Source organism: Notolepis coatsorum (genome assembly GCF_963971535.1).
Source record: "Notolepis coatsorum genome assembly, chromosome: 1".
NCBI classification, from domain to species: domain Eukaryota; kingdom Metazoa; phylum Chordata; class Actinopteri; order Aulopiformes; family Paralepididae; genus Notolepis; species Notolepis coatsorum.
Window position 1 is genome coordinate 238,088,257 of NC_140165.1, and position 18,002 is coordinate 238,106,258.

Sequence of the window (18,002 nt, forward strand, 5' to 3'; positions counted from 1 at the left end):
TGGCAGTGAAATGGTAACCTTCTGTATTGTCACAGCGAAAGGGTTAACCCTTTGATAGTGTGGTAGTGAAAGGGTTAAGGGGTCAATATTAAGGGGATTTGATACTTTCCCTGCTGTTAGTAGGTGCATTCTACACATCTGACAATATCATCCACAACACAAGAAATAAACATCTTATATTTGGCAAGAGGAGAAGGCTCAATTGTGCTAGCCTAAGCATAGCATGCAGGGGTCCACAGATCTGGAACAAGCTTGACGAAAATCTGAAAATGACCAAAACCTTTAAAACATTTTAAAAATCACTGAAAGAGGAACTGCTTAAATCATATCTCTAATTAAAATGATAACTTAGGAATACAAACTGTCTGTATTATGTATCTATGTTATATGTCAGTTAGTAGGTAGGTGTGTAAACCTACCCACATTGTATGTTTTGTTTTGTTTAGTTATTTTGTTTATTGTTGTGTTGTTTATATTCTGTTTATATCTGTGTTCAGGCTCCCTCCAAAAGCTTTAAATAGCTTAATGAAATGAATGAATGAATGAATGAATGAATGAATGAATTTATTCACACACACACACACACACACACACACACACACACACACACACACACACACACACACACACACACACACACACACACACACACACACACACACACACACACACACACACACACACACACACACACACACACACACACACACACACACACACACACACACACACACACACACACACACACACACACACACACACACACACACACACACACACACACACACACACACACACACACACACACACACACACACACACACACACACATACACGATACATTACATGTAAGTATCCTCATGTGATATAACAATGTCGCGCATGTGCCAGGTCTCCCAAGAAGCTATTTAAAGCTTTTGGAGGGAGCCTGAACACAGATATAAACAGAATATAAACAACAAAAACAATAAACAAAAAACAAAACAAAACAAAACATACAACGTGGGTAGGTTTACACACCTACCTACTAACTGACATATAACAGATACATAATACAGACAATTGTATTCCTAAGTTATAATTTTAATTAGAGATATGATTTAAGCAGTTCCTCTTTCAGTGATCTTTTAAATGTTTTAAAGGTTTTAGTCATTTTCAGATTTTCGTCAAGCTTGTTCCAGATCTGTGGACCCCTGCATGCTATGCTTAGGCTAGCACAATTGAGCCTTCTCCTCTTTCCAAATATAAGATGCTTATTTCTTGTGTTGTGGATGTGCAGTGGTTGGCAGACTGGGACAAGCTCAGACAGTCTGTGATTCATGTTGTTGACAACTTGATACATAATTGATGCGTTTTGATGAATGTTAAATTCAGCGAGCCTCAGGAGACCAAAGCAATGGAAGAGACCTGGCACATGCACACAATTGCGACATTGTTATATCACATGAGGATACTTACATGTAATGTATCGTGTGTGTGTGTGTGTGTGTGTGTGTGTGTGTGTGTGTGTGTGTGTGTGTGTGTGTGTGTGTGTGTGTGTGTGTGTGTGTGTGTGTGTGTGTGTGAATAAATTCATTCATTCATTCATTCATTCATTCATTCATTCATTCATTCATCATAATTATATGTTTCTATATAATATCTATATAACAGGCTTCTCTCACAAAGGTTAAAGGTCTGTTAGTCCCTTTTAATGTAATGGCCAGGCCTTGGTTTGAGAGTGGACTGAGAGGCTTTAACTGGTCAACTTCAGTTTATTGCACCAAGGATTGCTATCTTGAGGAGCACCTGGAATCCTGCTCTCTTATCTTAAATGTTAAAGAATGTTGAACTTCTTGTGACCTATGCATCCCTAAATGTAATGAGTTTCCCGCTCTCATCTTTGTGTAAGGAGGCTAAATGATTTCACTCTGGCCTTCTGTCTTCACTTCTCACTCACTCTCCTTTCCTCATCTCCTTCTGCCTTTAAGCTTTTTAGATAAATCTCGATAGGACTAATGATCTTTTGACTATAGTTTTTTGTAATCTTGTGCCTTGACACAACCCCAAAGCTAATAGTCACAAGGCAGATTCAGTCATTACTGTTCCAAGTTCCAACTAGCTGTGGGTCAGATAACCGTTGTTTTTGTTTGTGTTTTCAGTGGCTAGGACCTGGACCGGGTCCAAAGAAAGTACCTTACACACTGCTGCCTATCTTTAAATTATGTATAATACTGTGTTTAATATATGTAATATATATATATATTTCTCTAAAAAATCTCCTTCTAAAAAATGTCAAATGTAAAAGATAAATTGTTACTAAATCATGTATAAAATGTATAAAAAAAATCATGCAAGTCTTGGAACCGCCCCCGATCACCAGTTGGGTCTGATACTGTAGCTAATCTATTTCATTTCCTGTATAAAAAGATGTAATTTTGTGTTGTGTTCATACTTGAAAAAGCCCGGAAGGGTCGAAACGTTGTATCTGCTGCTATTATTTGTCACAATTAAAACACCTTGGAGCATCAAAAGTGAGTTGCGAGCCCCGCTTTGTTTTATGTACTACTGTTTTTACAGTTTGGCTCAGCACCAAGCAACAGAGGATGTGCGCTATTTATTTTTTCAGATAACCGTTGTAACATAATGGGTGACCAATCCTTTTAACCGTGAGCTTGTGAACATTCAATACGAGTCAACGTCTTCAAAACAGGGCCTACCTTTGGCTAGGTGCAGCGGCGTCGGTTGTACCCCATGCATTACCCAGAGCCCGTCTACCCATAGTAGTGGGCAGGTTGGCTGGTCTCTGACTGGTGAACGTCGGGAGGCAGTCCATAGTCTGGCCCAACGGGGGAGGGGGAGTGGGGGCCCACGGACACGGGCGCGGTGCGGCCCCCTCTCTGCGCTTAGGACCCTCCGTGGTTTCGGTGACAGTCTGACCTGTCAGGTTCGCGTCAACGTTCACCGGCAATGGTTGCCTAGGAGACTGCAGCCGCGGCGGCCCTTTGGGGAACTTGTTGTCGGGCGTCGGTTTCAAAAGTACCGCTGTTGGGTCGCGAGGACACGTCTTTGCCTGTGAGGAGGAACCATCCTCAGCACCGAGCAGCATCTCCCCTACGGCGGATTCACATTCCTTTGGACCCCCAGAGGCCCCCAGGGCTCCACCTCTCATCTGCCCCTGGTAGGGTGCTTCTCTCTGGGCCGTGTCTCTAGCCGGGCCCGGGTCCACCATCATGCAGCTCTGGTAGTCAGCCAAGGCGTGGTTCTGAGAGGAAACGTCCAACACCATCCCCACCACCTCCTCTCTATCCGTCGGAAGCTTGTATTCAGAACCAGCTTGTACATCTTCTTGCGTATCTTTCATGACTTGTACGTCTTCTTGCATGTCTTCCATGACTTGTACGACTTCTTGCATGGCTTCCATGACTTGTACGTCTTCGTCCTGTCCCACTGTGTCTTCACCAGCTCCAGGACAAAATGCCCATCGTGACTCGTCATGGGCAGAGTGATCTGGTCCACTGTGTGTGGAGTGGGAGGCTGTGGTGACTGAGGCGCAGTCTTCTGTGATGGAGTAGAGCGGATGCCCTGCCTTCAGCTCTGAAGGTGATCTGGAAAGAAGATGAGAATAATAATCGTTTGAAATAGTTCCTAATATTTATTTATTTCCACAACAATCAGTACTTTCTGCTGTATCATCCGAATCACCCTTGACTACCACGTTGATCTAATTTTATACCAGTAACTTCAGTACTCTGTCTCACAACTCCCACGGTCAAGCTTTAAGGACTGTTGGAGTTCATTCCATGAGCTATAGGGGCATCATAACGAAATACAGATTTACCCTGTTCAGAGGAAACTCAGGGACCTTAACACTTTTGAGGCCAACCACGTGTACGTTATTGGGCGCCAACGGTTAACGTAATATATACGTTTTTGGATCGTTTTCCCTTTTTTTCAATTTTTTGGATCTACTTTTTCTCCCCATTTTTCTATTTTTCTCCCGTCCCCAATTTCGTATTGTCCAATTCTACCCTCCCCTGTCTCGAACGCTGTTAGGCCATGCCTCCCACAAGCCGGCTGCAATGTGGACGAAGCCTTGCATCACGTGTCCCCTCCGGTACTCGAGGAAGCAGCCGTCGCATCTTTTCACCTGCACAGCGCGATCTATAGTAGCGTATAGTAGATGAAACGCCAATGGTTTTAGTAGAATTCACGTTGCGCCCTATAACCAGCCTCCCAGGAATTTGCCCGGATCATTCCGAAATTATACTTATATTCACCACGGGATAACGCGTGAATGTATTCATGAAAATTTTTATTCTTTTTTGCATCTTGAACGGAAGATAGTGACTGTCAAATGACCATGGTATTGTATCCATAGCTATAATATAAAATATAGATTTAGCTCTACAAACAAGGTGACGCACAGTGAAACTATGTAATGGAAACCTGGCCCAGCTAGAGCTAGATGGGGAAATCGAATGGCCACGAATGTATTAAGGACCAGCTAGGCACTATAACGGGTTCCATAGGTTCCAAACTTCCATTCCAATAATGATGTAGTATAAGGAGGTAGCTTACCAATAAGGGCCTTAAAAACTAACAAATACCAGTGTTTGTTGCGCCTCTCCATCAGAGAGGGCCAACCAACCTTCTGGGACACAGTGATGAGTGTCTTATCTATCATTGATGATTACTCTGAGGGCAGAGTGATGAGTGACATAGTCCAGGGATATAAGGGTTGAGGCTGCAGCATGCCTATAGATTACATCACCATAGTCCAAGACTGATAAGAAAACAGCTTCGACAACTCTCTTCCTACTAATCGAAGGAAAGCTGTTTCTGTCTCTGTACAGGAAGCCAATTTCATGTCGCAACTTGGAGGCAAGCATTCATTCACATGCATTCAACATGTATTCTTTCTTTTGTTGAAACATGTCTGACCAACCACAGAGAGACCAGACTGGATAGAGCCTCTTAAAATAGCTGCAGCTAAAAACATGTTGTTGTTTACGCACATTCCTGAGCTCTCCGTCTCTTCATCGGCCGAATCCAACTCTTCAAAACGACCATTCACCTCCTCCTCCTCTTCCTCCTCCTCCTCCTCTCCTGGCCACGGTCCAGCTGAGTGGGGCTGGGTGGGAAACACGGAGGAGGGGGTCATGTCACCGAAGCTGTATCCCAGACGGGAGCTCGTGCCTCTGGGTAGGCGAGACACATGCTCCTGGGTTGGGCCGGAGGAGGTTAGGGGGGTGTCAGCGGAAGTGTAGCCAGGGTTGGAGCTCCTGTCCCTGTGCAGGGTGGAGAGGCGCTCCCTGGGGCTGGAGAGGGTGTATCCATTGGTCTGGTGGTGGTGAGCGGGGGGAAGCTGCTCCCGGACTAACACGTGGCCGACCAGCAGGGGCTCGAAGGGGACTGTCGCCGTCTCTTGGTACTCTGGAGGAAAAGAAGACGCTCGTTTAGACAGTGGGGTGACTGCAATTACTGCCTCAGAGGCGACCCGCTTCTGGTTCCTTGCATTCTAGTAGACAGTCAATATACATTATTGTTCTGTTCGAAGATATGGATGATGAGGGTGCACACACACACACACACACACACACACACACAACACACACACACACACACACACACACACACACACACACACACACACACACACACACACACACACACACACACACAGAGCGCATGCAGACAGTGTATGCATAATATGCAAGTGTGAAATGGCTTGAAGTAAAAATCAACCATTACTTCAAAAGCATAATACCGTTTTAATGAATTAAAAGTGCTATAGATAACAACATTCAGCCACTTGATGTCGCACTAGAGTACCAGCGTGTCATTTATCCAATCAGGTGCACTCCACGTGGGGACATGGGAAGTAGGGAGGGGCTACATGCATGCAACATGATAATGATCATGATAAGTGATACATTCATTAATCAATATTCTTTTGGGGAAACGCAATATTCTTTTTTTATAAAAGCTCTGTGGATGTATTCTTTTGTGATGATTACTCTACATAAACATGTTATCTATAGCACCTTTAATATTAGTATAATTATTTTTACATATACATTACCATTATGTATGTATGTATTATTATACCACAAATCCCACAATGTAAAGTGTATGAGGAGAAGAGATAATTAAATTAATTAAAAAAAGATTTGGGACATAATCATTAAATAACAACCTACCGTTTTCTAGACTTTCTGCTCTTTTTATAATCCTGTTTTCCTTCTTCTCCTCCTCCACCTCCTCCTCCTCCTCCTCCTCCTCCACTTCCTCCTCCTCCTCCTCCTCCTCCTCCTCCTCCTCCTCCTCCTCCTCCTCCTCCACCTTCTTCTCCTCCTGGTGCTGGTACCAGGTCTTGGTCTGGGCTTGGTACTGTGTTTGTGTCTCTGTCTGACTCTGGCTCCATGTTTGGCTTTGCACCTGCATTTTGTAGTTGGTTTCTTTGTGGGTTTGAGTTTGATATTTGACTTCTGCGTGAGTCTGGCTTTGATATTTTCCTTGCGTCGTGGTCTCAGCCAGGTTCTGGTACCACGCCTGCTGCTTTTGGTACTTTGTTTGGTTCTGTGCCTGCTTGTGTTTCTGAAGCTGAGCCTGGGTTTGGCTTTGGTTCTGAGACGCTCCACTCAGCCTAGATGAGACCCACTGGGCCCGACCCGTGCAGGCTAATTTATGATGCAGTGGGACCTTCATGGTGCTGGTTTTGGCGCCGTACATGCGGGCCAGAGTTTGGACCTTACTAAGAATCCGCTCCGAGTTCTCCATCAGGGCCGGATCCACCGCCAGGGGCCCGGCCTCGAAGAACCCGATGCCGGCCATATCGGCTCCGGCGCTTTCAAACAGGGCCCGGTTGGCTGAGACGATTCTGGAGGAATGTCGGGACCAGCGACCCACCCGGATCTGACTGGGGAGGCCGTCGAGGTTCCCGCTAGGGTCGCCGATGTCTCTATCTCTGGTCCGGTTCCAGCTCGACAGAGCCTTGCTCTCCGTCTTCTGGCGCTGGTCCATTGGGGCAGCCGCGGTGGTCTCCCGGTGCTTCCTCTTGGCTTCCACCGGGTCGGAGTGGGTCACCGCAGGCGGGTTCCTGGTGGCGGTTCTGGTGGTTACGCTTTCACGTTTGTCCTCTTCGGGGATGGATATTTCCTCCTCCTGTTTGGTACACGGTGGTTCTGTTGCCGTGACAACAGGAGTCACTCCGCCCTCCCCTCCCTGCTCACGTCCTCCCGCGTCCTGCTGCTTCACCTCCCCTACGTAGACCTCCTTCGTCTTCTCTTGTCGTTCACTCTCTTCTTCCCTAGAGCCGCTGCCGTCTAGTTCTGAATCCTGACCCGCTGGGTTGTGATCGTCCACGCCGGGTGAGCCAACAGCAGAGCTCGTGGACCGGGCCGGGCTGATTCGGCCGTCTGCCTGTCCTTCCGCGGAGCTGATTGGTCCAGCCATCTGTCCATCACTCTGTCCATCCACTGAGAGTGGAGACGAGGGAGCGGTGGGGATGGAGGGCTCTACCTCTCCATCCATCTCTCTGTTTGCCTCGGTGTCCAGCAGCCCTCCACACTCGGCATGTCTGCCCTCCGGCTCCCCCTGCTGTCCGGACGTGTCAAAGCGGGACACCGACTCCCGGACCAGACCCGAGGGGATTTGGGAGAAGCTGTTTCGCCTCCTCTGGGTCGTCGAGGCCTCTCCCTCTCCTCCCTCCCCCTCCCCCTCGGAGTCGGCCTCGGCCGCCTCGTAGTAGCTTCTGATCTTCTCGATGATCAGCTTGTCGCTCTTGGTGAGGTGGAGCTCTCTTTTGAGAAGTGCGGGGCACAGCACGGGACTGACGGGCTCTCTTCTGGGAGGCGCGGGGCACAGCACGGGACTGACGGGCTCTCTTCTTGGAGGCGCGGGGCACAGCACGGGACTGACGGGCTCTCTTCTGGGAGGCGCGGGGCACAACACGGGACTGACGGGCTCTCTTCTGGGAGGTGCGGGGCACAACACGGGACTGACGGGCCGGCGGGGGGAGGCTGTGGCAGCCTCCTAGGAGCAGGAAGAAAGATGCTGGATGAGTACAAATGTGGGATAAACAGACAGACAAATAGATTGATTGATTGATTGATTGATTAATTGATTTACTGACTGACTGACTGACTGACTGACTGACTGACCTGACTGATTGGTTGGTTGACTGACTGACTGACTGACTGACTGACTGATTGATTGACTGACTGACTGACTGACTGACTGATTGATAGATACCAGAGAGGAAATTCAGACACAATATCCAAGACAAGAGAAGACACAAGAGGAGTCCAAGCTTGCAGAATATGCCACAGGACTAGACACACTGACCATAAAAACCAGCTACAGCAGTTAAAAGTATTTTGTGATGAATGTGATCATATTTACCCTGGCATTGTCTGTGCTCTTCTCCTCATTGGGTGAGTCACACTGGATCCCCTGCTCTCTCTCTCCATCTTCTTGGATGGAGGGATGAGGGGCAGGGGGAAGGAGAGGAGACGAAGGTGTCAGGGTAGTCACTGTGCTCTCTCCTTCCACTCTTTCCTCTTCCTCATTCCTCTCCGGGTTATTCCTCTCTCCTGCCTCCTTTCTCTCTCCTGCCTCCTCTCTCTCTCCTGCCTCCTCTCTCTCTCCCACCGGAGGCATCATCTCTGTCGTCTCCGGTTCCTCTGCAATCGCTCCCTCTTTTTCTCGTTCCTCCTCTGTGGAGACACTGGCCTGGTTATGGAGGTGACCGTGGACCTCCATTTTGGATCCGCCCTCCTCCAGTTGCATCGAGGCCCCTTCCTCCGGGCTGCAAGGGCTGGTGACTGGGGGCAGGGGGCAGGTGAAGTTGGTCAGAGGAAGAGACTCTGGACGCTGGCCCTGCATACTGCTATCTTGGGCTTTGTCCTATAGGGATAGATATACAAAACATAGTAAGAAATGGTATCAAAAAGAATAGTATCAGGGCGGTCAGGTGGCGTAGCGGAGATTGCGCTCGTCACCAAACGCAGGAGATGCTGGGTTTGAGTCCAGCTCTCGGCGTTGCCACCAGCTTGGCTGGCCGTTCACACTAATACAATTGGCAGTATTAGGGGGTGGGAAGCTGGTGGGTGGGAATCTGGCGTTGTGGACAGCGAAGCCTACAGGTCAGGTCTCGGCGCTTGCTAAGCGGGGCAGGACTTGGTGGAGATAGCGTGCCCTCCCACGCGTTACACTTCACCAATGAGAGTCCTCGCTGCCAAGTGAAAAGACGTCACTGGCTGTCGGCGCATGTCTCGGAAGAGGCGTGCGATCGACTCGGGACGCCCTTGTACCGACTCGTAGGAGAACATGCATACAGCAGCCAGGTAGGGGAGGGGGGGGAATTGGCACAACGACTAAATTGGGACGGGGAGAAAATCAGAGAAATCAGAAACAAAAAAAACAAAAAAAATAATAGTATCGCCTCAACTTACTGTCTATTTACAATATCAACATAGTCCAATCCTGCTCCTTCATCTACAAATTCATCTACTTTTGTTGCTATGCTACCCACACCAACAGATACAACAGATTCTTTGAAACAAACTCCCAAATTCACACACATAATACTAGACAATCCAATAATCTTCATCCCCCCCTTCAACCTTGAGCAAGACACTTAACCCCCTAATTGCTCCCGATGTGCAGAGTGTGACCGATCGTAAGTGACTCCTCTGCATTGTGTTAGTTTTTCGACGCCCCGAGGGAGTTTCGAACCCGGGTCTGCCGCACCCGACAGCATTGACCGCTATACCTAGAGGTGAATTCACTTCTTGGTAACGTGTCTATGTGTCTTTTAACACGTTGGGTGCCGTTAATGTAGAACTACGTTTCTGTCGCCCAACCGTTGAGTGCCGGCTACGTCACAGAAACGTAGATCTACGTTTTTCTCACAGTATTTCTTTTAATCGCTATTGCCATTCATAATTCAGCGGGGCACCTTGTGCATACTGTTCTGAGTGTGTCTGAGCTGGCAGACGGTCTTATACCGCCCTCTAACGCCTTCGGCCATTATTGCACCCCGTTAGAAACGGGTTAGTTTATTTTCTCTACCGAGCTGTGGCGTGGGGGCGGGTCCTAAACACTCCGGCAAAACACACGCTTGTAGGGTTGGTTTGGACTACTGACCCCGCCCGCCCGTTGAAGTGAAATGCCCAACAACATCGGAGACAGGATCGCTGTGGATAACTGGAATGGCGATCAGACAATTGGATTCTTTTTTTTGCATTACATCAGATACCAGGTAAGGACACTATATATGAAAGCTTGCGTTGATCTGATATTTATTTCTACCGCGATTGAAGCTACCTGTGTTTTATGTGTGGCTGTTTTCCGTTGGGTGCAGGAGGGGAGGGGGGGAGTGCCGCGCTCCAGGGCACATTTCATGTATGCACGAGGAAGGATAATAATGATAATCTAGGGTTGATTTCAGGAAGATCTGATAATCAGGCGGAAAATGACAACGTGTTTATTGAATTACACAAAAACGCTGTTTTCGCGTCTTTTCCCTGGAATTACTCAGAAGCAACCAAACTATATTCATATTCAAAACGGTATAAAACGGAAATGTACAGATGAAAAAATAATCAGTTTTTTGCATGTTGACCAGAAGCAACTCACTGAGACTCTACGGCGTTATTAGACCCATAGCTATACTATAAAATATAGGTTTAGCTCTACAAACTACAACTACGTTTACATGGGGTTAATGGACGGCAAGGCCAGGTCGCGTCTATGCTTTTACCAAACGGTTCGTGTTTCCGCGTTCCCGTTTTGCGCTCTGATTGGCCACGCACGTTTCTGGTCATGTGACATGTGCGCCCAATGGCGCGACAAGCAGTGTCTTAGCCGCGTCGAACAGCCTGCAAACGACCTAACGCCTAGTTTATCACTGGTTAAGCTTAGGCGACTCTTTCGCAGTTGGTTAAGGTTAGAGTTTGGAATCAGGGCTGGCGTTCTATCGCCCTGCTCTAAGACAAACTCTAACCTTAACCAACTTCGAAAGAGCGCCTAAGCTTAACCGTCGAAATAACTTGCCGTCACACGATTGGGCGGAACATGACCAGAAACGTGCGTGGCCAATCAGAGCACAAAACGGGAACGCGGAAACATGAACCATTTGGTAAAAGCAATCAGGCAGCCAGGTCACTTCCCGGAAGGGGCGTGGCACTCAATGTGTTAAGGGGGAGTGAGTTTAACTTGCAGTACCGCTTACTGCCACAGTCACTTCACAACACACGTCCATCGTGACTGTGGATATTACTCACGGACCTCCGTTAGACATGGTTGCCTCCGCCATTGGTGTGTGAATGTGTGAGTGAACGGGTAAAATGTGAGGAACAAATTGTAAAACGCTTTGGATAAAAGCGCTATATAAAATTACCATTTACCATTTGAGCTCTGTTCTGACTGATAAACAAACTACGTGTTCCATCAATGTCTTACCATATATATGTCTGCACTTTATGTGTTCATTTAATTTCATGTCTATTCTATTCTACTACTTATTGCACTATTTTACTCTGTCTATTCTCTCTTACTCTTTTTATTATTGTCTATTTTTTAAACTGAATCAAACCATAAACAAGGTGGCCTGTTTTTTAGATCCTAATTTTATGATGTTGTGATTTTATATGTCTGCACTTTATGTGCTCATTTTCCTGACTTCTTTCTGTTGTGAAGCACCTTGAACTGCAGTTTCTGTATGAAAGGTGCTATACAAATAAAGTTGTATTATTATTATTATTATTATTATTATTATTATTATTATTATTATTATTATTATTATTATTATTATTATTATTATTATTATTACCATGTCAATAATCCCAGCCAGTCCCTCCCGGGCTCGGCTCTGGTTAATGAATTCCAGGATCTCCTCGGTGATGGAGAGGGTAGGAGGGGGGCATAGGTGTGGCAGCTCGTCTTCATCATCCTCCTGTAACACAACACAACACGACATGATACGACAGCACAGGACAGGGTGTGAGAAGGCATCCGGTTCAATACAGCTTCTCCTAATTGTTGAACCGGAATACAATGGGACCAGTGTTCCAGTGTACCATGAACTGGAATACCATGGGACCAGTGTTCCAGTGTACCATGGTAAGACTACGTCTCTCATTAAGCGCCTATTCATCAGACCGGCAATGCGGCATCCGCACTGGATCTTGATCGCTTCTATTTTGATCGCGCCACACGTCTCTATTGGTGAAAAACAACTCGAGGGAATAAACAGGGATTAGACGGCGTTTGTTCAAGAGCTGCTGTTGAGCTCGGGACCCAGCGACCATTCATGTAAACTGCAGACACATGCACACATAATATTATACACACAGACACATGCACACATAATATTATACACACAGACACATGCACACATAATACACACAGACACATGCACACATAATATTATACACACAGACACATGCACACATAATATTATACACACAGACACATGCACACATAATATTATACACACAGACACATGCACACATAATATTATACACACAGACACATGCACACATAATATTATACACACAGACACATGCACACATAATATTATACACACAGACACATGCACACATAATATTATACACACAGACACATGCACACATAATATTATACACACAGACACATGCACACATAATACACACAGACACATGCACACATAATATTATACACACAGACACATGCACACATAATATTATACACACAGACACATGCACACATAATATTATACACACAGACACATGCACACATAATATTATACACACAGACACATGCACACATAATATTATACACACAGACACATGCACACATAATATTATACACACAGACACATGCACACATAATATTATACACACAGACACATGCACACATCCATGCATGCACACACACACACACACACACACACACACACATGCACATCCACGCACGCACACACTCACACAGACAGACACAGACACACACTCACACAGACAGACACAGACACACACTCACACAGACAGACACAGACACACACTCACACAGACACACACACACACACACACACACACACACACACACACACACACACACACACAAACACACACACACACACACACACAGATGAAACATAAACATGCTCATCTCTCTACACCAGTGGTTCTCAAACTGTGGTACGCGTACCACTAGTGGTACTTGGTGGTACTGCTGGTGGTACTTGAAAACATTTACAAAAAAGCAAAAAAAAAACTTAGAAGCAGGCCAGGCCAGTGTTTCTGGTTGTGGATAGTTAGATAACCTAAGTGGGGAACAACCAGGAGATCACTGTGACAGAGAGTAGTGCAGTCTAAACGGTCATAAATCTTTAATTCAACTTCAGCCCTGATCATAACCATTTATCTTTTTTGATTTTTTTGTGAAATACTCCCACTTTTCTGAAAAGAGTTGGTGTTAAATCTGACATTACAAAAAATCCATCAAAATCTGTGTTGCTGCTAATCATTGACACATGCCTAGCCTGTAATAATCCCCCCCATAAAAATGTACTTTGCATTTGATATATTGAAAATATTTTACTTTTTGTGTGTTTTTTTAACAATAATTTGTGATGCCATCACACAAACTGGCATTTAAAGGGTAAACATTCAAACATGTATTGAATATGTGTTTTCTTTTCTTTTTTACAATAATTTGTGATGCCCATCACAAACACTGGCATTTAAAGGGTAAAATTTCAAAAATTCCTGCACCAGAATGCAGGAAATTAAGTTTTTGTAACAAAATAATTGTGTGTGTGTGTGTGTGTGTGTGTGTGTGTGTGTGTGTGTCTGCTGACCACTCAGTCTCACACTCAGTGTATAAGAACGCCGCTGTTGGTGAGGATGTTTTAAAATTTACCATCAAAGCAAGACTGCAGGTATTACCCACCCAATACAATCTGTCCACTTGGTACCCTCAAACTCACAGTCCATTCTGTTTAAACCATCAGGATTCACAACACCTAGAATCCATTGCACACATAACAAACGGATGTAATGCATACAAACACCTGTACATCGCTCGTCATGACCGTATTGTGGACATTGTGTCTGATGCGGTACGGAACATATCACCATCTAGTGCAACAATGTACAAACATGCCAGAGTGAAACCAGAGTGGTTTGGCCTTACCAACGATGTTTTTGCTAACATACCCAATACACCGGACGTTGTTTTTGTTGACACCAGCCACGGGGAGGTGCTGGTCATAGAAGTAGGCTGTACCTTTGACCTCTACATGGACCAGGCCTTCCGGGACAAGTATATCAAATACCAACCACTGCTCAGTGTGATGGCTGACCTTGGGTATAGGTGTAGATATGGTGTACTTGTGTTCGGAAGTCTTGGCCATGTACACAAATCCACCATGACCGGTCTGAGAATTGCTGCAATGTCTAAAAGAAAAGCCAAACAAATTGCCAAATATTGCTCTGTCTCAGCTATTATTGGCAGCTTAGCCACGTGGAGAAGGAGGTGCTATGTGTACCCTTAAGTGTTCAGTGCTGCTTGGCCCCGATACATTTGATTCCCTGTTTATGCAATATAATTTGTGGAACCAAATAAAGTATTAAAATGTGTGTGTGTGTGTGTGTGTGTGTGTGTGTGTGTGTGTGTGTGTGTGTGTGTGTGTGTGTGTGTGTGTGTGTGTGTGTGTGTGTGTGTGAGAGTGTGAGAGAGAATGACGGACAATTGCTTGCTGTGAGAGAGAGAGAGAGAGAGAGAGAGATAGAGAGAGAATTAAGTACATTTGCTGAAATACAGTTGTTCTTAATTTTCTCACTTGCTATGTGAGAATGTTAGTTATTATGTTCTCAATGCCCCTTGCATTGTATGAGTTGTGTGGAAGCGTTTGCTAGTTCTAGTGCTATCCCTTTGTACATTGTGGCTGTGTCTGACAAAAGTTAACAATAAATAATGGTATTAGGAATACATTTGCCTCCTGCGTGAACTGTGCATAGCTGAATAGACTGTATTTTAACGCCGGTCATATGGTGGTACTTGGAGAGCCAGCTACGTTCTCAGGTGGTACTTGGTGTAAAAAGTTTGAGAACCACTGCTCTACACTACCTTGAAGCAGGGCTTTTAAACTTGCTCCGCCCCAAGCCAGACATGTACTCTCACCCTGGGACCCTCTGTGTTTAAGAGTTGTGATTCCAGTGGTCAGCAGTGGTGAAAATAACCTAAATAACCTAAAGCCCGGCAGTACCTCCTCCTCCTGGCTCCGGCCCAGTCCCCGCGCCTGGCTGGGTTCACTCCGCTCGGCCTCCACCTCGATGACCGAGGAGGCCAGGGTGCTGGTGCTGCCGCCCGAGCCCAGGCTGTCTGCCTGGCAGAGCTCGCTCTCGCTGCCGGCCTGCAGGACCAAGGAGGACGGAGGGTTAGGAGGCGGAGAGGCCCACGTCGTGCCAACGGGACGACGACGCTATCGCTAAAGGGGCATTTCGCCGGTTTTTAACCCGAATCCTGTCGTGTTGTGAGTCCATAGAGGGCGCTAGGGCTAGTGATTTTTCGACCGCTAAAAATATATATTTTTTTTAAAATAAATAATAATTACTGATTTTAAGTATGTTTGTGTTTAAAATGCACAATAACATGTAATATATCAAATATAAATCATTGTTTGTGCGTCCTGTTCATCCCCTCTCTCTTCTGGGGCGCTAGAAATATCGCCCCACTGACTGGCCGTCACAGGGCAACATAAATAATAATAATAATAATTCATTTAATTTATATAGCGCTTCTCAATAACCCGAAGTCGCTGACAATAGTCGGGAGCAAGAGTACAAACAAAGAAACAAAAGCAAAGAAACAAAAACAAAGAAACAACAAAGAAACAAAAACAAAAGGAACATGAGACCATGGGGGGAACAGGGAAGACAGCATGGTAGCACAAAAAAGACTGGAGACAGACATCAGGTTGGAGGGGGGGGGGGGGGGGGGGGGGGTTATGGGTGGGGGGGGGGTTGAAGGCAAGGGAGAACAGGTGGGTTTTGAGGCGAGCTTTGAAGGTGGAGAGCGTAGGGGAGTCTCTGATGGACTGGGGGAGGGAGTTCCAGAGTCGGGGTGCAGTACGAGAGAAGGCCCGATCTCCAAAGTTTTTAAGCTTGGATGTCGGGACAGTGAGGGAGGCAGTGGAGGACAGGAGTGATGTGTTCGCGGGACGGGTGTTAGTGAGGAGGCGGGCGGCTGAATTTTGGACCATTTGCAGTTTATGGAGGGAGCGGGAGGTGATACCAGTGAGGAGGGAGTTGCAGTAGTCCAGGCGGAAGGAGATGAAGGCGTGAATGAGGGATTCAGCAGCAGGGGGGAGAGGCAGTGACGGATTTTGCAATGTTGCGGAGGTGAAAGTAGGATATTTTTACAATGGAGCGGACGTGGGGGTAAAATGAGAGGGTGGGGTCAAGGAGGACACCAAGGTTTCGGACTAGGGGGGAGGGGATGATGGTGGAGTCGTTGATGGTGAGTGTGATGGGTCTGGATCTGGTGAGGGTGGTTTTGGTGCCAATGATGAGAAGTTCAGTCTTGTCACTGTTCAGTTTGAGGAAGTTGTGAGTCATCCAAGTTTGGAGTTCGGTGATGCAGGATTCGATGTGACTGAGGGGTGGGCTGTGGGGGATTGTGTACTGATGTAGATTTGGGTGTCGTCAGCGTAGCAGTGGAAGTTGAGGTGGTATTTACGGATGATGTGACCAAGGGGGAGAATGTAGCAGATGAAGAGCAGGGGGCCAAGGACTGAGCCTTGGGGGACCCCCTGTGTGACTGGGGAGGGGGAGGAGGTGTGGCCGGAGAGGGAGATGAATTGGTGTCTGTCTGTGAGGTAGGAGGAGAACCAGCCAAGTGCTGTGCCCTCAACACCCAGTTGGTGCAGCCTTTGGAGGAGGATGGAGTGTCAAAGGCTGCACTGAGATCGAGTAGGATCAGGATGTTGAGGGCACCGGAGTCAGCGGAGATGAGGAGGTCGTTGATGACTTTAACCAGTGCAAATGCACCTAGCAACCAAAGTTTGCCAATCAGCGTCTTCAAATATGATGCCCAAGCAGAGTCATTGGTGTGTTAGGGGGTGCGCGGACTGATGGCGACAATAATGACTCAAGATGAGATAGGATTACAATAACAAACGCTAATAGTTGTTGTCGTCGTCGTAAATTGATAATAATCACAAGATACATTCAGACAGGGTTGGATCTAACTAAATGGATTCATGGACACATTTATGGAAAGTCAAGGCCGGACCACAAAGCTTCTCGAAGGGTTAGCGCGACACGCAACGGCTTTTCCAATTCGTACGTGATGTTCTACCACGGCAGAAAAGTGAGTCTCAGCCTCAATATGTACTGTTCTGTAGTTACTGAAACTGATTGAATATGGCAGCACCCCACCTAGAATGATTTTCACCAGCTGCCACTGCGCACGATAAAAACCTACCTACTGTACGTGTTCTGTGTCTAGAGAGCTGTCTGTTCTCCTGACTCTGTTCTCCTGACTCTGTTCTCCTGACTCTTTTCTCCTGACTCTGTTCTCCTGACTCTGTTCTCCTGACTCTGTTCTCCTGACTGTGTTCTCCTGACTGTGTTCTCCTGACTGTGTTCTCCTGACTCTGTTCTCCTGACTGTGTTCTCCTAACTGTGTTCTCCTGACTGTGTTCTCCTGACTCTGTTCTCCTGACTCTCTGTTCTCCTGACTCTGTTCTCCTGACTCTCTGTTCTCCTGACTCTGTTCTCCTGACTCTGTTCTCCTGACTCTCTGTTCTCCTGACTGTGTTCTCCTGACTGTGTTCTCCTGACTGTGTTCTCCTGCCTCTCTGTTCTCCTGACTCTGTTCTCCTGACTCTGTTCTCCTGACTCTCTGTTCTCCTGACTCTGTTCTCCTGACTCTCTGTTCTCCTGACTCTGTTCTCCTGACTCTGTTCTCCTGACTCTGTTCTCCTGACTCTCTGTTCTCCTGACTCTCTGTTCTCCTGACTCTCTGTTCTC

At 46.6% G+C, this 18,002-nt stretch overlaps 1 protein-coding gene across 1 annotated transcript in view; it reads right to left on the bottom strand.

Annotated features, from left to right (window-relative positions):
- The window catches only part of LOC311224380 (uncharacterized protein), a gene marked incomplete at its 5' end in the record, with an annotated part of 44,749 nt that overhangs the window by 6,482 nt on the left and 20,265 nt on the right, over positions 1 to 18,002 (bottom strand). Inside the window, 7 exons of the mRNA XM_084309349.1 lie at positions 2,700 to 3,587; positions 4,998 to 5,415; positions 6,183 to 6,279; positions 6,325 to 8,016; positions 8,386 to 8,889; positions 11,819 to 11,941; positions 15,236 to 15,382. Coding sequence (XP_084165475.1) covers positions 2,700 to 3,587; positions 4,998 to 5,415; positions 6,183 to 6,279; positions 6,325 to 8,016; positions 8,386 to 8,889; positions 11,819 to 11,941; positions 15,236 to 15,382 — 3,869 coding nt within the window. The remainder of the gene's footprint in view (positions 1 to 2,699; positions 3,588 to 4,997; positions 5,416 to 6,182; positions 6,280 to 6,324; positions 8,017 to 8,385; positions 8,890 to 11,818; positions 11,942 to 15,235; positions 15,383 to 18,002) is intronic.